A 24,266-nucleotide genomic window follows, 5' to 3' on the forward strand; every position below is an offset into this window, starting at 1 on the left:
GTAGCGTGAATATTTAGATCCACGAGAATATTTTTGCGGGTTACTTCGAGAATGGGCACATCGGCATGCCGAATCAGAACGTCTTGTCCATGACTTGGAAAATCTCAACGCTCCAATCTCAACAAGGTACTCAATAACCATGCCTCGAGTAGGTCCAGAAGATTGCGAGTTTGCCGTACAAAGGATTAGAAAAGAAAACAACAGAATGCTGGCAAGACGTTGTAGATTTTACATGCTAAAGTTGGCTGAAGAACAAATATCACCTACCGGTAGAGAACTAACATCTACTAAAAAAAGATGTGCCTTAAGAAACCGCCAATATTTTTCTGAGGACGATATTGAGGACTTCTATTTTGATGAAGATTAGGGGTTATTTAAGTTCTTTTAAATTTCTGACTCATGCGTTAATTTGTATTGTTAGTTTATGATGAAGTCATCAATAAGAAAAAAATTAGTAAGTTTTAAATTTTCTTTGATTGTTTAAGTCTATTATTAATTTATAGAGTTAATAATACATAAAAAGTCCAACAATTGATAATTTAAAGAAAAAACTAAAATAAATTAGTATATAAAGGATGCAGATTACATTATAGATGAAAGGGTGCAACTAGTAAAAAACAAAATACATAGGAATATTAAATTAAATAAACAAAATACATAGAAATAATAAACAACAACTAGATAGCACAAATAATCTTCAGGTACTTTACAACGCCAAAAACGATGACCCAGATTATCTGGGGTCCTTGATAATTTTAGCTTACAATAATAACCGCATTCACAAACATCGGGTTCTATAGCAAAGTTTGAGGTTTGGGAGCTTTGAGACATGTTTATGGGGGTGCAAAAGTGTATTGAAGGGGTGAAAATGGAGGAAATGAAGGAGAAGAGTTTGCTGAAAATTGGCTAAGTGTTTTAGGATTTTTATGGAGGCCTATTACGCATAGATTCTGTGCGCGAAAGGACTTAAATGTAAAGTCACACTTTGGTCCTATCGCGCACAGAATCTGTGCGGGAAACCTACTTATATATTTTTTTTTTTTTTTTGTGTTGGTTAGTTTTTTTTTTTTTTTTTTTTTTAAAAGAAAAAGACTAAAATAGTCGCTGACTCAATCTATGAACTACAAAGCTGACGTTCAATATACAGTGCACAGCGTACAACATATCTATTGAATTTACAAAACGTCTCTCTTGGTCTGCCATTTTTAATCACTTTCCAAATACTCTCCAAGCGGTCAAAGTGACACTTAAATCAATTGTAAACCCAAACAATAAAATCCTCTAATTTCAGTTCAGATTTCTACGGAAAACCCAAACAAAGAAAATCTTGCAAAAAATAATGGCGTCAATTATGAGAATTGTTTTCGGGCTTCTTACACTTGTCACTTGTGGAATGATTCTCGGTAAAAAAATAATTCTGAATTTTTTTATCTATCCAATTTTTATATATCTGTGTTTGTGTTGAATTTGTGGTTGTTTTTGTAATTCTTGAATCTTTTTCTCCTACACTTGCGGTTTTGATCATTATAATCATCAGTTGTGTTGATTTTGTGGCTGTTTCTGTAATTCTTGAATCTTTTTTCTCCTACATTTGTGGTTTTGATCATTATAATCATCAGTTGTGTTGATTGGATGTGGTTGTTAATAGTGGTCTCACTTCCTTTCAGTTAATTTGGACTAACCAAATACCCCCTTTGGAAAAAGAAAAGAAGAAAAGGAAAAAAATAAAATGATGATACATATTTGTATTTTTTTTTTGGAAATGAAGGTTTAAAGAATGAACATTTGAGTGCTTCGGTTTGATATTTTTTCTTGATTGTTCTTTGGAAAAGAGCGATTGTTTTTCGAATTTACCATTTTAAAAGGGATTGTTCTGATTTGGTTTACTTTGGGGGGGGGGGGGGCATGACATAGTTGGGTTCCATGAGAGCTTTGAATCATGGGAATGTGTGGATTTGATACTTGATCATCATTGTTGATTGTGACCTCAAGGAGACAAGAAAACAGAAAATGGCAAAACATTTGTTTATATTTTTTTTTTGGAAATGGAGGTTTAAAGAATGAATTTTGGGCGTGGGGTGGAGTGGGTGTTTTAGTTTGATCCCTGATCGTCATTCTTGATTGTGATCTCACGGCCTGTGGAAAAGAAAACGCAATTAAAAAATGGTATTTTTTTGAAATGTACATTTTAAAGTGGATTTTTTTTTTTCTGTTTTGATTTGGGGAGTGTGTGGGTTTGCTTCTTGATCATCATTCTTAATTGTGATCTCAAGGAGAAAAAGAAAGAAAAAAGAAAATGCTGATTCTTCTCTGAAGATAAGATATTAATGTGAATTTTTGTAGGACATGGTGGGATGGTTGGGTTCTTTATGGGATGTTGTTAGATGAACTCACTTCACTTAAGCTGGGAAAACTGGTAATTGTTCTTTAAAGGAAAACAAAAACGAAAGTTCTTTGTGGTTTTTTATTGGGTTGGGGGAAAAGTTAGTCTTGATTAGCTTTATTGCTTTCTGATTGGGTTCAGGTTATGGTGTAATGGGGATAAGGCAATTAGTAATATTTCCATCGTGAAGCTGTAATGTCTTACAGTTAGTTCAGGGGGGTTCTTTTAAGTTTTGATCATCTAAAGTGAAAGTTTCATAATTACGGTACATAATTAGTTCTCTAGTATATAATCACCAGTACTTGTTGTGCTTATGAACGTCAGTCGAGTAATATAAGGTTCTTTACTAAATGGGGTGAAGTAATGCAAACTAAACTGGTGCTTTTATGAGATTAATATCATTGCTATCTCGTCTAGTACTTACAGAATGATCATAATTTCATTCTTTTTCGTTCATGGATTAGTGACGCAACACAATAAACTTTTCTACAACATACCCAGAACACAATAACTTTTCTATTATTAACTATTAATTTGATACAGAAAATGAGAGTCCTGGGCAATAAAACATAAGTGTAACAGAGAAAATTTAGAAAGAAAAGCATTTTATTAAGAAACTTGTAGAAGCACGAACCATCAGATATTGGATAATTTTTTTCTAAAAGATTCATGCTGTTTTCTTTCGTTTAGTTTTTAGGGTGGATGGACAACAATGTCTCGGATTCGTTGTTCATCTTAAAATGCTGGAAGAATTAAAAGTGTCTTACTAAATCCGAAGGGTTTATTATAAGATACCTTCGTAGTCTTATCCTTTAAAAAGAAAATTTTGGATTTGCTTGGATTTTTCTCTGTTTTCCATCTTCTATTCTGATAATAGAATACATATTTTGACGTCATGGTTGGAGGAAAAGCCTGATATTTTACTGGGGAAGGGTAGATGGGCGGGCCCATTATCCACCGAGTTCCAAACCTTGCGCCATTGGCCCTCGGAGATTTCTCGGTTATAAAAAAAGAATAGAATACATATTTTGAATTTTACAGAGATGGACTTTTGGTTTTCCTGGTTGGCTTATTGCTGAATGGAAACTGATGAATTTTTGTTGCGTGATGTGCAGGAGCTTTGATTCAATTAGCGTTTATTCATAGGATGGAGGACTCACTTGGTAACTTTTCTTGGTTTATAGTGCTTATTTTTAAATGATTGTTTTTTCTTTTACTTTATGTTTTTGGAGGGCCTAATACTTTCTCCATCATTCTTCTCATTCAGAGTTGCTGTTGTATCTAATAGTCAAAACAGTACGCCATGTTACACTGCATGCAATACCAAGCAATCATTATCAATGATCTTATTATATAAGGTTCACTATTGGTGGATCCTTTATCTAACTATTTGAACATTTTTGGCAGTTCATCTTAGTGAAAGTTGGCAATACTTGCTCTAATTGTTCCTTCCTTTTGTTGTTGTGTTTTCTACTTTTAAGTCAGATGCAATATCAAAGAATGTCTACTTAAGGTTCACTCTTGAGGGATTCTTAATTCACACTGTAGTTAGTTGAAAATTTTTAAGTTTTAACATGTCATTTTGTGATTAAGCCTGGTAAAATTAGCGAAGACTTTTCATTATAAAAAATAAATAAATTAGGGAAGACTTTTCTTTATAAAAAATTAAATTAGGGAAGACTTCTATGAATTTGAGAGAAAACAAGTACCGTTGTTATAGAATGAGGAAAAAGTGGTTTGATGATTCACATGTTATATAAGATCTTTCTTTGCTTTCATTTTTTTCTTGTAATAATTCCTTAAAATATGAACCAAGGTGGTCTAAAAGCATTTACAACATGTATATGACGTATTCTCCTTGTTCTACTGGTCATACGCAATTATCTATGCACAAAGGTATTTTCTCTTCACTCAAATGTATAAATAAAGCAAATCTGATCTCTTCATACTCCCACATGCTATAAATCAATCTTCTGTCCCTCCCATTCCATAATACAGGCAGAGGTGCTATTTTTAGAACTTCTCTCATTCCTTCTAACTTTCGACCTCCCCGAGCTCCCTACAATCTCACTGATAGCAATCCAACTAGTATTAAGTGCTGAGGAGACTAGATCCCGCTGTTGGATGGCCATCACGCAATGCAACAAGAGATGGTTAGTGTCCTCTTGGCACTCTAGCGCATACACCAACTCACCATAGTCCTTTCTATCAGATTATCAGCCATGAAATTCTTTTGAGTGAGTTGCGTTTCATGCCACACACCATGTAGAAAGTGACATATTTGGCTCCATGTTGTCTTCTACTTCTCAGTGTTTCGGCGAAAACCCTTGTAGCCGACCCCTGTCAACCTTCCTTTTCACCTTCTCCTCTATTTTTAGACTATAAACTCTAAGAAAGGATACATGACTTTCTTTAACTCCCAATTCTGGATAACCTTCCTGAATCTTATGTCCCAAAAAATTTTCTTTCCTCATGAGATCAGCCATTGTTATGCCTCTCGCATGCGTTGAAAATCACACTATATGCCTTTCAAAAGATGTGCCCTTTTGCCATTTTCGATGATGTAACAAACAAACCTTGTGAACTCATTACTTCTAAATTTGCAAAAGATGCTTTCTTTTGGTTTGATAAGTATCAAGTTGGCCAGATTCAGGAAAACAACTGAATTCCTTAGTACTTTGCTTCTGCACTTACATTAAACAGGCATAGTGTTGCTTTGTTGGCTTATTCTGCTTCTGTTCAAACTTCTAATGTTATGTTTATCTTTTAGAGTATTTCATCAAAAACAACCTTTTGTAAAGTACCAACACTGTAAGATCCTTTTTGAGAAAAGAACACTGTAAGATCTTCAAGTCTAAGCACTCGTTATCTGCTTCATTCCAGATGAGATGTTCCTAGTATTCCCTATAAGACTATCCTCTTTACCTAATGTAAGTTCTTAACTGCAGATAGAGAATCGTCTTTTGGTGGAAGGCATGCAAGTCTAGCTGGTAGCAACTTTCCGTTAGCTAAAGGTTTGTGTTGTTGATTGAATGTTTTTGGGCTTCCATGTGCTCTATGTTTTTAAAAGCTCAATTGAGGTGCGCTCAAGCTTGAAGCATGAGTTAGGCGCGTCGCTTTCTTGAGGCATTGCTTAACCAAGAAGCTAAGGCATATTTTCCATAGACTCTTTCTTGAAGTGCGCACGCGGTACTAAATAATAAACATAGCTAGCAAAATGATGTAATTAAGAAAATATTATGGGTAAATATGTTCACCAATTTTGTATAAGAAAATTAGTTACTAAACCTGAATTAGAAACTTAAAACTGCATAATTGCATCTGTATCAAAAATTTAAAATCATTTGATTTACAATATTACCTGATACTTTCGAATATTTCTTTTTCAATTCATTAATCAATTTTTGTTTGAGGTCATAGTTATTTTTATTGCACTACATCATACATATGTGTGTGTGTGTCCCGTTGTTCACTTAATTGCGCTTCGGCTTAAATCTGCAACTACACTGACCATAACCTAAAGCCTTGTCTTGCAAACTCATAATCATGCCTACCTTAATAGTTATACGATTGAATTCTTCTGGAATTCACATGATGCTTATCTTGCATGTAGCTGTCTTGTTTGAGAAGAAAAAGGAAAACAGTCGTCCTTTATGCTACCTGTAAGTAAATACCACTTCTACTTAAGGAGTATGTTGGACTCTACGTTGGACTCTTGATTACCTAGGCATTAATAGTAATCAATTGGTAATTCCAGGGAAACTAAGCATCTTAGATTTCCTTATTTTTTAGTGATAGTTTGGTCACTTAAAGGAGTATGTTGATTGTCTCAGCATTAATAGTGACCAATTGGTAATTCCAGGGAAACTAAGCATTTTAGTTTTATTTATTTTTCTTTTAATTTCCAAACAGTTACCGTTAGAGCAAAATCTTTTTGTCCACTTCCCTCTGAGTTTTGAATGAGCACATGGTGTATTTCCCTGAATTGTCCTTATTGTTTGGTCCTTCTTTCCAGGCATCTCTGATTGGGGTTATGACAAAGAAGCCATAGCACTACGTGTAGGATATGTAAGTCCAAAGTTATGGTCTGTGTTGTTTTCTCAACTTCTATGATTCACTATACAACTGACAGTTCGAATACGTTGCCATTTGCATGATTGTAGTTGGAATATATATGCAACAACATACCCAGTGTAATCCCACAGGGTAGAGTGTACGCAGACCTTACCCCTACCTTGGGAGGTAGAGAGGCTGTTTCTGATAGATCCTTGGCTCAGTTGGAAAATACATGAAAAACTAGAAATATGTAGTTTTGTGATAGAAGTAGTATTAAGTTGCATTTTTTCTTTGCTCCCTGTATATAAATTTCATTTTTAAGAAAAAAAGCTCTCTTTCCTCCACTCCAAGCCATCCAATGTACGATTCATAGTAAATTCGGCTGGTAGACATGTATTTAGCCATGTTCCCTCTTCCACATTCAAGAAGAAACTCTTTCCTATATGGAAGGAGGAAGAACTAATACTGAGTCTGTAGATTGTAGATGTCAATCAGTTAAAGAACTAATATTGTGCTGTCTTTCTGACTTCTCAAGACTAGATCATATTTCTCTATGCTGTCAGATAATGAAAATAGTATACTGAGTTCTCCATGTGCAAGTAGACAACAAAGTGTTTACCTTTTTGGCCTTCCATGCTAGTCAAGTAGGTTGGCACTGGGGATGGGCTTTGTCTATGTTAATGTACAACCACTAGATCTTTAGATGGTGACGTGTTGATCAGGTAAGGTCTTAGGTAAATGAACAAAATGTAGTTTTCAGATATCCAACAATACCAACTCATTTTCTCGTGGAACTAAATTCTTGTTCTTTCTTATATTTTGGTCAGTAGAGCCGACTTGGTTTAGAAGTGCCAGAATGGGACCTCTACAATCACTTCTCGTCAAATGAGAAAGTCATGTTCATTCATGTGTGGTTTTTTCATCTTTGAATCGAGCAAATAAATGGAGAACTCTTTTGTTATTATCAGACTTAGATAAACCAGTCATTTTTTTTCTCTCTCTCTCGTTTTTTTTTTTTTAATCAAAAACAGCTAGCACCAGGCATAACTGTGAGTTTTATTAATCAAAAGTTCTGTACAGAATCAGTCATTTTATCTCAGTTGAGAACTAGGAGATTGCTCACCTTAGGCAAATTCCATTATTTGGACTATGTTTTTCAGTAACTTAAACTGACCAGCTGCATGAATGCCATTACTGCTAGTTCCTGATTCATTATTTTAATTATGTTATTTTGTCATACTGCTGGTGCAGGTGAAGCCTGAAATAATTAGCTGGAAACCGAGAATTGTATTATTTCACAACTTCTTAAGTGCCGAGGTAGGCCAATTTTGTTATGTTATTTTACCTCGTAATACGGCTCTAAATGTCTTTGGTGAGATTAAAGTTTTGGTTGAAAATATAACTGATTTTAAAAAAACTTTGGTTGATAGTATATGGGAAGTACTTGCACATAAGGGTTTGGCTTAGTGGTCAATGAAGTGAGTTCAAACCTTGGAGTTCAGTTGTTCAAATTCCAGCAGAGACGAAAAACACTGATTTTTTTCTATCTTCCTAAGCCTTAGTGGGCAGAGATGCCTGGTACTTTTGCTGGTGGGAGGTAGAAGGTTTAAAGTTTCTTCTGCGGTCCTTGCTCCAATTTTACCAATCATGTATTCATGATAGACTTCAATTGCATCTTGGGTTTCCCCAATATTATTTCAGAGCCAGAAGCATTTGTGAATTCAGAAACATTATAATTAGCTTCTCTTTGGATTGAGAACTGCTACCAACTCCTTATTTTAAGGAAATTGGTCTTCAAGTTAATATTTTCTTGAGGTTGTGCTTGATCCCTTACTAATTGCTGTCGTCAAACTCATTGACACTCAAAGGGGAGACATTTTTAGTTAGTTTAGTTTTAGCACAATGGGGAAACAAAATTCAGTATGCTTAAATTGCTCTTGCTGGATGTTTTTATTTTATTTCTGCAACATTGTCAAGTCTTTTGTGCACAAACAGTTAAAAAAAAAAAAGAAAAAAAAAGAAGAAGAAGATATCAAGAGTGAAATGATAGTTAGAGTGGTAAATATGAATTTTGAACAATCAAGTATTATGCCTTGGCCCTATTTACAGCTGGATGGGAGCGGCAGGAAAAGGGGTTGAAAACGTGGAAGAGAATATTAATACATTAATCCTGATCTTTAGACGTGCTATCAATTGATCAAATATATGGATGATATTACTAGATCGTTCTCGAATCGTGGTAGTTTTATTAACTATTTAAAAGTACCATCTATTTGTATTGATAAGTTGGGAAATTAATATTCTATTGTCTTTACAGGAATGTGATTATCTTAGATCGATTGCCACGCCCCGCCTTCATGTTTCCACTGTTGTAGATGCAAAAACTGGGAAGGTATGCACACTATTCAGATCATTCTCTCATATTCAGCATCTACTATGATTTTTTTGGTTTGTTCATCGATTTTAGCACATCTATTAAGTAAATGTTCTTGGTGAGTTGTCACAACTACTTAATAGTAAGTTATTTTTACCTATGAAAATACTTCTGGTTAAAGTTCAAGTTAGAGCTTCTGTTTTGAACTTAGGCTCTGACTACCGCATCAATTTGTAGTTCATTTGTGACAGTTCTACCCATTTTCTATAGTTGGCATAGAGAGATTACATACAAAACATCCTGGAGGATAGAGAATAACACATGGGTTCTCATATACATTAAGCTCATCCTAGAGAGAACATAATTTCTAGCTAAGCCTCACTTTTAAGTTTCCAGCTTACTTAAGTTGGCCTGTTGGAAAAAGTTGTAAAAATTGCATATATGTCGTACTAAATTGTATTAAACTTATATCTGTCCTGTATGTTTGAGAAGTTTTTTTTATAAGTCTCATGTGTACATTTCACTAATCAAATTTTGTGTCTATGTTGCTCTTCAGTGCCATGATAAAAGATAAGGTTTAAGATTCATTTTCAAGGTTTGTAATTTTTTTATTTTTTTGTTTTCTAAAATCTCTAAGGAGCGAAGACAAACATAAACCCAATTGTGTTTTTTTTTATTATTATTATTTTTTTTAATAAATAAAGAAACACAAACCCAATTGTTTAAAAAGATCCAATGAACATTTAGAGACCTACAAACAAATACACTTATATCAGTTTGGACAAAATTTGAGTTGATGAAAAAAAGGTTTATTCGAAGCTAAAGTTTAAATAAAATTCATGGAAGTTGAAGTTGTGTTTGGACATCAACTTCAACTGCAAAAAGAAATTTGTGACAATTGAATATTTCACTTTCAAACTGCTAATTCATCTTGAAAAATTATTTCACTTGAAGTTAAATCCTAAACTCAAAATTTTATGGCCAAATTTCAGCTTGCAAATACTTAAGCAGTAGTCGCAAGTGATGTTATGGTCAAATATGTCCTATAAATCATAAAAAAGGTTTTACTATGTTTGGCTTACAGGAAATTGAAGAGCAACATTAACTTTAGTGGAAGTGTGTGTGAGAGGGAATATTCAGTTAAAATACCTTTTTTGATTGGTTAAAGAATAATGCTCATAAGGGACTTATAAGACTATTTCTCTATTATATGGATTGATTAGGAAATTAAGAGGGCACGAATTTCCTATTGTTTGTAAATTTTTGAAATGAAAGATTAACTGTATTAAGTGCGACTTCATGCTGAGGTATAGTAGTGTATTATGCATACTGTAGATAACCAAAGCAAAGTATGGTGAACAAGTCACTGGTTCTCCAAAATATTCTCTTCCCCAGATGGAGTAGGACCTTTTAAATGTATCAGTAAAGTGTGGGACGAATCTAGTTCAAATGTGTGCTTCACAGTAGGGAATGGGGAACACATCAGCTTTTGCATGATAAATGGTTATGAAAGTGCACCTTGAAAGAGGAATTTGTTGAATTATTTCTGTTAGTAAGACATCCTTAGGCTACTATTATTCGATGTCGAGATGGAAACTCATGGAACATTGTATTTAGGAGTTTCAGAATCAAACTGTACAGGAGCTACATCCTTCTTTATTCTTATTTGCACCTCGTGGATGCCTGTTGATGAAATCCTATACTTCATCCAAAAAGTAGTTGATTAGCTCTCTTGTTACGGGGAGAAAACACTTAAAGAGGAAAAATAAGACATGCTTTAGCTCTCCTAGTTTGAAGGAGCGAGCTATTAAAAAATACAGCAACAACCATATAGATGGACGGAACTTTTCACAATGAACCTTGCTTTTACAAAAGTTAAACTACTCATATTTTTAGGTTTCTAGAACCTTCATTAGACACTGATGGTTGTTGTGCTTTCTCATTGCCCCTCTGAAACTAGTTTATATCAATCCTTTGTCAACCAACTTGATAGATGAAATCATCCTCTATGCTATAGTTTTTACGAAGTGCTATGCATGGACTTTGGCATTCTCTTCTTCTCCTTGTTGTTATGTGCATGAAAGTCCAATTTGATTGATACTTCGTTTTTTTACTAGGGAATTAAGAGTGATGTCAGAACAAGTTCTGGCATGTTTTTGAGCCCTAATGAGAGGCAGTATCCCATGATACAGGTCCGTATAGCACGAGGTCATTTCAATTCTTCTCTTGTTCTCTCTTCTCTTATTCAAGCATAACATGATATTATGTTTAACCTGCACTTTTGCTTAGTGTTTAAAATTAAAATGTTGCTGCAGACATTGTGAAGTTTTTGATTATGTGGTGTGATAGTTTGGTGAAATTCTTTGCTTTCTGTAACTTTCAGGCAATCGAAAAACGAATTGCTGTATATTCTCAAATACCAGCAGAAAATGGGGAACTCATTCAAGTGTTAAGGTATGTATTATGACTGTTTGTTTTTTCAGTTTTTCATTATGAGATGGCAGGTTGATATGTGTCAGTATCAAGGCTAACATCTGCAGAAGCACAGGTATGAAAAGAATCAGTTCTATAGAGCCCATCATGACTATTTCTCTGATTCTGTAAGTTCTTTCTCAATAGTTAGTTACTTCTGCTATTGCCTTATTGCGCTGTTTTCTATTTGTAATTTGGCAGATCTCTTTTCACATATCAATTTATTATTTTTGTCAAAATGAGAGAAATACTTGCTTGTTTTGTAGTTTAATGTGAAGCGTGGAGGTCAACGAATAGCTACAATGCTCATGTATTTGAGCGACAACGTTGAGGGGGGAGAAACATACTTTCCTATGGTAATTACTCATGAACCCTTGATTAATAACTTCTTTTGTGTATTATTGACTCTTCATTTTTTTTTCCGGTAGCATGCTCCACTTGAATTTTATATATGAATCTATTTTCGGATGCCTTTATCATATTCAGTCAATTAGTTAATGAACAAAAAGTATTTACTAGCACTTCATAATCATGGCACATGTACTGACAGTTCATGTCTCTATACCTTCAGAGTAAGTGTCGAATGAGTATATTCAATGTATAAATCAATATGTAATTACTTATGTAGGGTTCCATGCAAAAATTAGCTTATTTAGAATAGAACTGTTTTGGATGTAGACATTTATATGGTGCTGGAGTGTCCATAGCTACCTTGTTAGCCAGTTAAATTATCTTTTTGCTTTGCATTTGTTGATTTAAGAGTTGTCTGTTATATAAGGAACATACCTAGCTTTAGTTGCAAATATTTTTCCTTTTATTTGATGTATGCTAAGTTCAAAAATTCTGGGTGGAAGGCCTGTTAACAAAAGGAAAAAAAAAATGCTTAACAGTAGTTCTGGAGGAATTTGTTTGTTTCTCTAATATTTAGTTTCTGGAGTGTTTGTGACATCTGTCAAGAATTTTCCGCTGCTATTATTATTTCTGTATTTCTATGTTCCATCTATGATGCTTCCACAAACCAGGGAAATGTATCTTGTGAATGTTGCTTGAACACTTGTCAAGCAACCTTAGTGTTGGTGTTTGGGATATCGAGAAGAATATGGTTTCTTCTCCATCAGAATTGCCCTAAGAGAAGCAAATTACGGTTTCTTTAGCATATTCTAATAGTGGATAGGAACAGGTATAAATTTGTAGTATTATGTATGTTGTTCTCTGAAACTGATGAAAGATATACAAGGTCAACCTGTTTTTCTTGCTTTTCTACTTATGAAGACAAAAGCTGCATGAGTTTCCTGGCCGTGTTGGTTCCATTTACATCTCTGTTTTACATTTAATTTTTTCCAGGTTTCTAATTTCATGCTCGTGCTTTAATTGTAGGCTGGCACTGGTGAATGTAGCTGTGGTGGCAAAATGATCAAAGGGTTATGTGTAAAACCTAATAAAGGAGATGCTGTTCTTTTTTGGAGTATGGTTAGTGTCTTCACCTACTATAACCTTTTCGCTGGAACTTTTGACAAAGATTCATATGTGAAAACCTCTAAATTACTCTGAAAATGTTAGCCTAGTTGCTTTAAGATTTTAAGAACTGCACGACATCGTGTTAGTACACCGGGCTGCCCACGACATCGTATTAGTCGTTTGACTTGGCATCCATAATGTCACACGTCCAATATTTTTAGCAAAAGTCTCCTCAGTTGAATCTACTTCCTTTGTGCATCATCTTGCTTGAGGAGATATGAGACTATTATTTCATTTATTTACTGGATAGAGACTCACTAATCTTCGAACCTGTATTAGACTATAAAAACTCTGCTACATAGTACCTGGTTATCTATAAGTGAAGCGTGCACTATTAAATTGAACTCAGAATTATTAACATATGGCCACAAAAAAAAAAAAAAAAAAGAAGAAGAAGAAGAAGAAAAGAAGGAAGCTTAGGAAAGTGCAGGACGCGTGATGTGTCTGCTGCACTGATAAAAGCATAATTTTTAAGGGAAGAAAAGTTAGAACGGGTCCAATATCCACCGAGTTTCAAACCGTGCGCCACTGGCGCTCGGAGATTTCTCGATTTTCGTATATGTTCTTTAATTTCTATATCTTGAAAACTTTTTTTCTGAAACCATGATTTCCACTTGATCAATGATGGTTTGTGCTTTCTTTTTAATTCAGGGGCTTGATGGACAATCTGACCCTGATAGTCTACATGGAGGATGTGAAGTACTCTCAGGAGAGAAATGGTCAGCTACTAAATGGATGAGGCAAAGAAGTGTATCCTAAGCTGATATATCTTAAACATTTTTGTCCTCTAGTGTATCTTGATAGGAAAGAAAAAGAAAGGGGAGTTACATGAGTTCTGTAAAATTAGCAACACATGAATTGGGAAAATGTAGTGATACATAGTTTTACTCATTGAACTAAACTTTAGCCATCCTAGTAAATGACAAACTCTTCTTTTGGCAACCAGCAAAGAGAAGGGAAAGTTGAAAAAACTGCATTTCTTTTGTTTGGTCCCAACTATAATCCATGTGAAAGGAAAAGGTTACATCAATCCTCTTATTTTCTCAAATATAATTGACATAATGAGACCAAATTAAGACAAGAAAGAAGAGACCACTCTTATTTTACAGTGGCAGCACAAGGAGAAAACAGAAGGAGACGAATTTTTTTTAATCACCTGCAAAAGATATAGTTCAAACTGGAGCAGGAAAATGCATGATTCCTGAAGCTGGTGGAGAAAAATACTCCAGTCCATTGCTGCATTTAAGTTAAACTACTAATATATTTGAGAGCTCATCACCTCCGGCAATAAATGATTCAGTATCAACCAAACTAAGCTCATTCATGTTGCCCTCCACACCTTCACATAAATGTGAATGCCAACAAAAAAAATAAAGGGATAATTACACTCGCATCATTGGAGTTCTACCAATGCTTTACCAAATTTAGCCCATATTTGAGTTTCTTTGCCCACAAAATAGCCCATTTTCAGTTTAAACAAAAATTACTTTTCAAAAAATGACCCATTCCCTCTTCCTCCCCCCCCCCCCCTCTCTCCACTCTCTCTTTCTTTTTCCTTTTTTTTTTTTTAAATTTTTTTTTTTTTTGAGTTCGCCACTGCCTCCTTTTCTTCTTTTTATTTTTATTTTTTACTTTTTTTAATTATTTTGTTTTTTAGTTTTTTTTTTTTTTAATTTCCCATCTCCCTCTATCACGCCGAATCTTTAATTTTTTTTAAAATTTTTATTTTTTTATTTCCCTCTCCCTCTGTCACGCCAGATCTTTGATGTTTGAACAGTTGGTTTTGATGGTGGTGTTGGAGTTTGCCGGAGAACGGAACTCCGGTGATGACTGTATATGAGTGTATAATATTGTATGTCGGTGTATATGGGTGTATACGCCGGAGAACAGAACTCCGGCGATGACTATATATGGGTGTATATGAGTGTATATGGGTGTATATGGATATATGGGTTATAATATTGTATATGGGTTTATTATATTGTATATGAGTGTATATGGATATTTGAGTTATAATATTGTTTATGGGTGTATAATATTGTATATGAACGTATATGGGTGTATAATATTGTATACGGATGTATATGGGTGTATATGGATATAAGGGTTATAATATTGTATATGGGTGTATAATATTTGTATATAGATGTATATGGGTATATGGATTATAATTTTTGTATAATATTGTATATGAGTGCATAATATTGTATATGAGTATATGGATTATAATGTTGTATAATATTGTATATGAGTGTATATGGGTATATGAATTATAATACCCTATTAATTTAAAAAAAAAAAAAAAAAAAAAAAGGAGGCAGTGGCGAACTCCAACAAAAAAAAAAAAAAATTAAAAAATTAAAAAAATTAAAAAACGAAAAAGAAGCAAGCAGTGGAGAGAGAGGGGAGAAGAGGGGAGTTTTGGGTTAGAGCTTTGCAATGTAAGTTTTGAGCTATTTTTTGCAATGTAAGTGAACCAATTGTATATTTATGAAATTTCCCCAAAAATAAATCTGCTTTTGGAATTGGAGTTGTGCGAAGTGAAGGGAAGCAGATCCCTTGATGAGTTTCTACATTGATTTCAAATTAATATGTTAGAGTTCACAATCAAATATACATAGATATATAATGGATTTCTTGATTCATATAAAAACTCCTGATTCACTTGAACCCACAAGTAGTATTGACATTTGCCTCAGAAGGGAAGTAGGGTTTTTAAAGGCTTAAAATGGCTTTATATAATCAAGTGAAAAATGTAAGTTCAATAAACTATAGGGTAGCCGGTTTAACCGTTAAAGAAATTGGATTCATCAACTTCTAGATTGATAACTCGATAGGCATATATCTCTTAACTGTTTTCGAACCTTAATCCGATATCAATTAATCAATAACACTTCTTTCGGGTTATCGGTCATACCTGAAATTTGCACACCTTTAAGTACCTCTCGAGTATTTTCCTCATGTAACAAAATATTGAGCGCTTAAATAGTTACACGTTATTGGTTTTGAACTCTCCGATATTATAGCTATGAACCATTCAACGAATTGTTTGTGTTACTAAGTTTCAACACGTTCACTGGATTCTTCATAACGTTTTAGTGGTTGGTAGGTAGCCATCTCCTTCAGTTGGTAAACATGAGCCAGAATATATTTCGGAGCATAACTATATATGGAATGAACTTTATAAAATGCACTTTCAAATTCTCAACTATAGTTCCTACCCCATGCTAGGCATTACATTTCACTCATTTAGCTTTTATGTGTGGTCTAACTAATACGGTAGAGTGAGTGGTATGTAATATATATACGTACATCCACAGACTACACACTCTTTTTTGCCACTTGTAGTCGTCGTACACAATAGATGGTTGACCAATAAAATTAAGTTATTGGTTATTACCTATCGAATTTTTGTTTTAGAGACATTTACTTGGAGTCTGATATTTTCTCATTTTTAGAATTTGATATTTACCAAATATACTGTCTAGGGTTGCCCTTTATCATCCATACAAATTCAGTGTGTTGGTCTTTGTTATTTCAATGGAACATCCTTGCTTCGTTCACGATTTACAATAATGGTTTCTCTATGTATTTTATTTTGTTTATTTGTGACAGTGAGTGAAAAAAGAAAATGAGCAAGAAAACATGAAATAGTCTTAACCAACTTTCTACATAAAAAACTTGTTTACACCTACGTATTAAGCATGTGTGACCCTAGAGAGGATAATTACTTAACTCGTATCGGGCGTTTTCACCAAATCAATAGATGCATGCAATGTGTTTACACCTTATTTAAGTCACTTAACTAACCATACTAAATTAATGTAATTTGGTGTAAACACCCAATGTGAATAAGGTCCTACTGTAGAGGGTATAGATTGTAAAGTGATAATCCTGAAAGCAACGATGACAAATTGCTAAGTCTCATAAAACTACAGATAACTGTATCATTAAAAACTTACATCAACTTCATGTTGAATGGCTAAAAGGAGAGGAATTAAAAAACTGAATAGTTAAAATGTGATTTGCTTATATTCATCAGACTTAAGTGATATGTTCAATTTTACATCACATAATTTCAGGCATTTGTGATTATGGATATAGCTACTATGCCAAAAATCACAATGTTGTCCTTTTGTTTCCACTCGGTATCCGATATCCGTTTTAGGACCTCACTAATTTGAATTCGCGTCGCATAAGATCTATTAAAAAAAAAAAAAAAAAAAGTGCTCTCTCTAGAAACTTTTTTTCATTCTCAGGCTTGAACCAAATTTGGAAACACTCATGTCAAACAATTCCGACTTTATTATGTGAATATGACCATCTAAAGACAATAGTAAGGATTTTCATTTATCTAAAATATCAATTAATATATGACTACTTTTTATTATCATTTTAGTACTGAAACCTTTTCCAGAGTTGAAATTCAGACGACATTTCACTTTGAACTTTGTTTTTAGCTTAAGCTGTCCAAACGTAATCTCAAGCTTTTTATTTAGGAAAAAACTGAGCAAAATGTATCAAAACCATTGTCAAAATAGACTAAATTCAAGCGACTGAAAATTGAGTTTCTTTTTCTCTCTCTTTTTTGTTTTTTGTTTTTGGTTTTTTTGAGATTGGATAACTAAGACACGTCAATAACCAACAAACTAAGACACGCCAAAAGCCAACAAATTACCAGAAAAAGTACCGAGTCACAGAACCAAAAAATAAAAGTGACTTCTACAAGACTACTTAGACGAGGTAAAAAAAAAAAAAAAAAAAAATTACCCTTTGCACAAATTTACGATGTTCACTCATTAAAAATTATACACCATAATTTTGTTATTAATGTATACAGTCAGGATATCTTTATATCCAGAAGGTATACACCATTATGGATAGTTAAATCACATTGTTGTATACTAGTAAGGTATAAAACATGTGAATTTATACTCTGTAAATATTTTTCTCGAAATATATAGAAAGTGTAATATTTTTTAAAATGTGTATTTTCGAGTCATTATTTCTGTCAGCATTTCCGTTAATTAATTTCCAAAATAGAAAAGCAGAAAACTGAGGTGCAATACAAAGAAGTCCAATAATTGAGACTTATCGTACAATTATTAGTTCACATATCTATTCCTAATATTCATTGTCCCCATATATGTTGTGTCAATGTGTTGGCGGGGATTGCTTGATACCAGAATGTGTTGTCCTTTTCCTATCACTCTGTCAAAAAACAAAGCGGAAAAAAAAAAAAAAAATCCTCGAATTCAAACGTTACGCAGCAAATTTTACATCACCACCATATGCAAGGATGGATGTGTAAAAGTGTAACAGTATGGATGATAGTAATGAGGTTTTATATTATGGCCTCATACTTTGACTAATTAACAAACCAATTATTACAAAAGGCATGTGCGACATATTTTAATTTCAATATTGAAGAGGCTTTGAAGACCAGGCCATATATGGTTAAATTTTTTAATTACCTATGAATTGTTGGAGTATGAATTCTATTAGTAGAATTGAATCATTGATAGTGATTGGGGACGCCCTTTGTGTATGATCGATGAATGCATCACTAATGTTAATGTTAGAATATGTCCCAAAAGGGTTTATCGAAATTGTCCCATTTCAATTTGGGATTATTTGCTGTCCATTTCATTTGTTGGAATTTTGAATGTCTTCAACCCTTTTTTAAAGGAGATTTTCGGCCAGAACATCAAGAAAAAGAGAACAACTATTAAGACTACACACAAGACTATATTCCACACTTAGGTTAGAGAGTTTTCATTGAGAGATTGTAATCTTTCGTTTCCTTTGATCTCGTTGTGCTTCGACACCCTGTTGAGATCGTTTTATCTCTCACCTTATAGTTGATTTATCTGCGCTTCGAGTCCCCATGGTTTTTTTCTTGAATTTCCACGTAAATCTTGTGTTCATTACGTTTATTGCTTTCTTGCATTATTATTCTTGTGTTGGTGCATCTTAATCGGTTCTGCTGCATCGCTCGTTTAATTCTTAACTGTGAATAGCACATATTATGCTTGCATTCTAATAGAAGTGGACATTAATTACAAGGGCATTACCCTCGAATATCAAGGATCATAATAGGAGGTTAATTGTTTGATCAGAAAGTCTGTTATGACTGAAAACCAGAGTATTATACAACTTGTGTGCAACTAGGATACAATTACCGGAATGTTACCAAACAGCAACCTGTTAACCAGTTGAGACTTCAGTGGCAAATTAATTAATCTGCAGCTAATAAAGATTAAAGACATGCAAACAATTATTGACTTGCGTGGTATATAAAAAAAATTTCAGTCATGTTTTCTCTTAGCGAGAGTCTTTCTAAAGCAATATTTTTCCACGTCCCAAGGGGTAAAGTGCGACACTTCATCCTCTCTATATCCCACATTGTGAAATTTAACTAGGTATTTTGTTGTTGTTGTTGTGGTATATAAAAACTTTATATTACTATTAGTGCACAACATTGAACTCTTTATATACCTCATCCGTCCCAAAAAGATTGTCTCCCTTTCCTTATTAATTTATCCCAAAAAGATTGGCATATTTTTATATTTAGAAACAATTTAACTTTATGAGATGATTTACAACCACTTAAATATTTAAGGTTTGTTTTGGACCATACATTTTAAAAAAAAAAATTATTTTTTAAATTTTGTCAGTCACTATCACCAAAAAAGAAAAAGAACAACTTCTTTGGGTCATTTAGGGAGTAAATTTTGCGAGTCGTTAAAGGATAAGTGACGAAAGACTAGTGGTGAAGAAACCAAAGAGAATCTCATTTACAGTGAATATATGCATTTAAGTCCAAAATAAGCTTTTCTTATTTTATTTTGTGGTCAGTCACTATCACCAAAAAAAGAAAAAGAACAACTTGAGCTTGTGGGTCACCCGGATCCCGGGTACACCGTACAAGATTTTTAGGGTCCAAATTCCATTTCCCAAAAGTCACTATAGTCGAACTACGTACGTACTACTTCTTGGTGGTTTTCGTCTCTTGGGTCCGTGAAATGTTATGAAATATACTTTAAATTATTTATTTAAGTGCAAAATTATCCTTAAATTAAGGTCACTCAAATATGTGAGTATTTAAATTGAAAAACTTGTCTATAAAAATTACATTTTTTTTTTTTTTTGTTTTTATTTTTTTTATTTATTACTCCCTCCGTCCATATTTACTTATCTATATTTGACTTGGGACACTCTTAATAAGTAATAAATAAAATAAGAAATGAATTGGAGTACTTAATAATAGGGGTAAAATAGGTGTAAAATGGTAAATTATGTCTTGATTTTTCAAACTATACAACTTATAAGTAAAAGTGGACATATATTTTTAGTATAGTGGACAAATAAAAATAGACGGAGGGAGTGTATTGTAAAAATTTGTGTTATTCTATAATTGTTAAATTTAATTTAAATCACTTTACTACTTAAATTGTGATTGAAATTTCGTAAGCATTGCTTAGAAAAACATGAAATTTATGATTTATTTTTGAGAACTTGTAGTTTATCTAATTCTACATTTACTTATGGGGTAAATTACCTATTGAAGAGTTTTTCTATTATTTTTCTTATTTTGATTGGTGTAATTCCCTTATTGAAGATGTTATTTTACTTGTGCAAAGTTCAATTTTTAATATATATATATATATATATATATATATATATATATATATATATATATATATATATATATATAAAAGATACAAGTCCCTTGGTGAAAATGTTGATTTTACCTTGTTGTTAATGAGTGTGATTCCTTGTTAAGATGCTAATTATGTTCGTTTCTTGATTTTTGAGATGTAATTTAAATATTTGCAAATAAAAAAAGCCTATTAAATTGATCCGAATAAACTAAAAAGAGATGAACCCGACCCAAATACACGTTTCTAACAAGATGTACATTGAAGAGAATTATGGCACCTTCCACCTTCAAATCCTAGATCCGCCTCTGAACTCAGCCCACTCCAAACTCATTTAATCAACCAACTCATGTCTTATACCCATTTAAACCGGTCATTTAATCAACCAACTCATGTCTTATACCCATTTAAACCAATTAGAAATTAAACATCATAGAAGCGTAACTTTTATACCCCTTTTTTTTTTCATCATTTTGACTCTTAACGTATACTCCCTCTTATTATTTGCCCCTATCTTATTTTGTTTTTAATATGCTCCTTAATCTCTGTATTTTCTTACAAAATCATAAAAGACTTTATTTGTTTTATTATTCACAAGGATAAAAGTGAAAAAATACATTAAAAATTTTCTAAACTATTTTTTTTCATCACACCCTAAGTTACTTGGTACTATATGAGTGAATAATCTTTGGCACGTTCTCCGTGCGCGAGTTAGGTAAAGTCCAAGCAAAAAATAATAATATTTTTTTTTGAGTCGTTTTTACTATTACTATTATCATATTGATCAAACTTTCGGTAACATTTATTCTGAAATTTTTAATTCCTCTCATGGGGACTTGGCTCTCATTAACGGTACCATCATGCTTATAGAAACTAAGATCAATGGATCTTATATTTGTCGTCCTCCTTGGTCTTGATATTGCTTCAAACTCTGCTGATTCATGTGCTTCGGCTATTTAATTACGCCTCTTTGATGTTTTCTAATTGGGTTAAATGGGAAAGACATGAGTTAGTTGGTTAAATAGGTTTTGAGTTGGGTTGAGTTGAATGGATTTGATAAGTTAAATAAATTTATTATTAAAAAAATAAAATTTTATATAACATGGCATGCAATAAGAGCGAATGAGAGTTTTGTATGTTTAGTACATTCTGCGTAAAATAGTGATAGTTGGGTGATATTCTAGTTATAAAATAAACAAAAGTGATATATGTAGGCAATTCTCTACACATGAGTGACCTTTTAGGAAATTTACTCTCGTTCTAAAGTATTATTCTTTCTATTTTAGTTTATGTGACATTGTTTGACGGGACTCGCAGTCTAAGAAAATGATTTTTTTTCAAAATTCTGTGATTTCTAACCGAGTGACATATAGGGCCATGGGCTACGAAAGAGGTTCACCCCATCTTCCTTAACCCTCTGTTGGGATGGTTGTTTCCCGTGGTTCATTAATGTACAGTATGGTGTTGTATTGTATTGTACTGTATTAATGAACACAATGTTTGGATAGACTGTATCGTTTGTTGTTTAATAACATTTGTATTGTTTGGTTTATTGTATTCGTATAATAACTTGTAAGTTTACTAAAATACCCTTAACTCTTAATTAGAAATTAATTTATATATATTAATAAAACTCAAGTAAAGAATAAAATAAGAACTTTAAAAAATAAGTAGGTAGTGGGTGAGGGTGGTGGAGGGGTGGGTGGTTGTGGGATGGAGTGGGGGTAGTGGGTGGTTGTGGGATGAGAGTGGGGGTAGTGGGTGGTAGGGTGGGGGTGAGTGGCTGTGGGGGTGGGGTTGGATGGTGGTGAGGGTAGTGGGCGGGGTGATGGAGGGGTGGGTGGTGTGAGGTGGGTCTTTTGTGGGATGAGGGTAGGGGTGAGTTGTTGTGGGGTGAGGTTGGGCGGTCGTGAGGGGTAGTGGGTGGTGGTTGGGATGATGGGGTAGGTGGCAGAGGAGTGGAGTAGTTAGGGGTGGGGTGGGTGGTAAAATGGGGGTGGTGGGGGGTGTGGGTGAGTGGCGGGGTGTGGGTGACGAGTGGTAGGGTGGGAGAGGGGGTGGGATGAGGGTGAATGGTAGGGTGGGGTGAATGGTGGAGGGTGGGTATAATGGAGAAATGAAATACGTAACGACGGAAAAACCACCAAATCCGTGGTTTAAAAAATTAGGACTTTTCATGGTTATATAACCATGGAATGAACCACGGGTTTACAACACCATAACACATAATTTTAAGAACAATGAAAACAAACTTTGTTTCATAGAAAACCATACATTAATGAACCACGAGAAACCACCATCCAAACGGGGTAAGTCATTCTCACAAATGTCCTATTTCGATTGGGGTTGGGGAGTTGGGGGTGGGGGGTGAGGTTGGTCTTTATTTTTATCCCTCAAATTGTTGGTCTTTAAAATTTTCCCTTCGTCACTTTAAGTGGCTGAAAATACCTCTGAGATTCTGGGTTCGAATCCGAACAGAGTATTAAAAAAAATTCACAAGATCGAATTTCGTAGCGAATTACGTCTATTCGGGCAGAGATACCCAGCAAAGTAAAAAAAAAAAAAAAATCATAAGGCAAAGTTTCATGGCAAACTATAGTTATTTGGGGTAAAGTTATGCCTTAAGGCATAGTTCTGTGGAAATTAAGTTATCCTATGGAACTACGCCTTAAGACATAGTTTCTATATAGAAGTTATGCCTTGAGGCATAATTTCTATATACTAGAAGTTATGCCTTACGGCATAACTTTACCCTTTGTTCGGCATAGTTTTGTAGGATTCTACTGAAGTTAGGCCTTAAGGCATAACTTTTGCCCGAATAAGCATAATTTGCTACGAAATTTATTATTGCGAATTTATTATTATTATTATTATTATTATTTTGCCTCTGTTGGGGGTTCGAACCCGAATCTCTGGTTTCATAGACCAGCGAATAAGAATACTTTGGCCCACAAATTTTCACTAAATGAGAAATAGGGGCAAAATTTAAAGACCACATATTTGAGGGACAAAAGTTAAAGACCAGCCCATATGAAGGCCAATCCGCTCAATTTTTTGAATTATGTATGACTAGTGAATATATCTGTGCCTCGCGCAGTCATAAATTTTTTGTTGAATTCACAATATAATATTTTCATTTTCTAATGTCGAATATTAAAAAGTATAATCACTTCAAATAAAAGAGAAAAACAAAAAAAAATCTATTAATTATCTTGAAGAATATAGTTACCATCTAATCTCTGAAATAAAAGTGAATGTTAACACTTGTCATGAACATGAACAGAAGATTTAAAAGAATGTCGATCGACACTTATAACAATTCGTATGTGGAATCTGTGATATAAAACACTATCAGCATCTTGAACTGCCTCCTTTGATTTATATCGTACTTTACTTTGGGAGGTGATGCTATTTGTTGGAAATAAAATAAAAACAAATAATTTGTAATGACCCGTCCTAAAAGACTATTGCATCGAACTTTCAGTAGTTCATGAGGAAACACTAAAAAAAACCTTATTAGCATAACTAGTGTCACTTGGCCCGTGCTAAGCCCGGACCCAAACCGACATTAAAAATTCAATTTGTTGATATTTTATTTTTTTTAAATTGCTCTTGGTTCTTTATTCTTGTAACATCAGTTTGACGTTTTCTAAAGACTTCTAAATAATTAAGGTATAAAAACGCATGTTAACAGAAAACATTTTTCTTAGTTTATATATTAGATTTTTTTTTTTTTAGGAAAAAAATCAATAATTGAAAGCTCTTCTAATTTAATTTTTTTAGATTAAGTCCCCGATGATCC

General features: G+C 33.6%; 1 protein-coding gene across 1 annotated transcript; it reads left to right on the plus strand.

Moving 5' to 3' along the window:
- The first annotated feature begins 1,140 nt into the window (after window positions 1–1,140).
- On the plus strand, window positions 1,141–13,779 carry LOC132059363 (prolyl 4-hydroxylase 1). Its single transcript, XM_059451956.1, has 12 exons — window positions 1,141–1,403; window positions 3,499–3,546; window positions 5,332–5,397; window positions 6,399–6,451; window positions 7,691–7,756; window positions 8,757–8,831; window positions 10,931–11,005; window positions 11,197–11,267; window positions 11,362–11,413; window positions 11,552–11,641; window positions 12,663–12,755; window positions 13,455–13,779. Exons 1-12 carry the CDS (start codon window positions 1,340–1,342, stop codon window positions 13,560–13,562), a joined length of 861 nt encoding a protein of 286 aa, XP_059307939.1. The 5' UTR covers window positions 1,141–1,339; the 3' UTR covers window positions 13,563–13,779.
- Window positions 13,780–24,266: the final 10,487 nt, after the last annotated feature.

The sequence above is a fragment of the Lycium ferocissimum genome, chromosome 6, assembly GCF_029784015.1.
Source record: "Lycium ferocissimum isolate CSIRO_LF1 chromosome 6, AGI_CSIRO_Lferr_CH_V1, whole genome shotgun sequence".
In the NCBI taxonomy this organism is placed as follows: Eukaryota; Viridiplantae; Streptophyta; class Magnoliopsida; order Solanales; family Solanaceae; genus Lycium; species Lycium ferocissimum.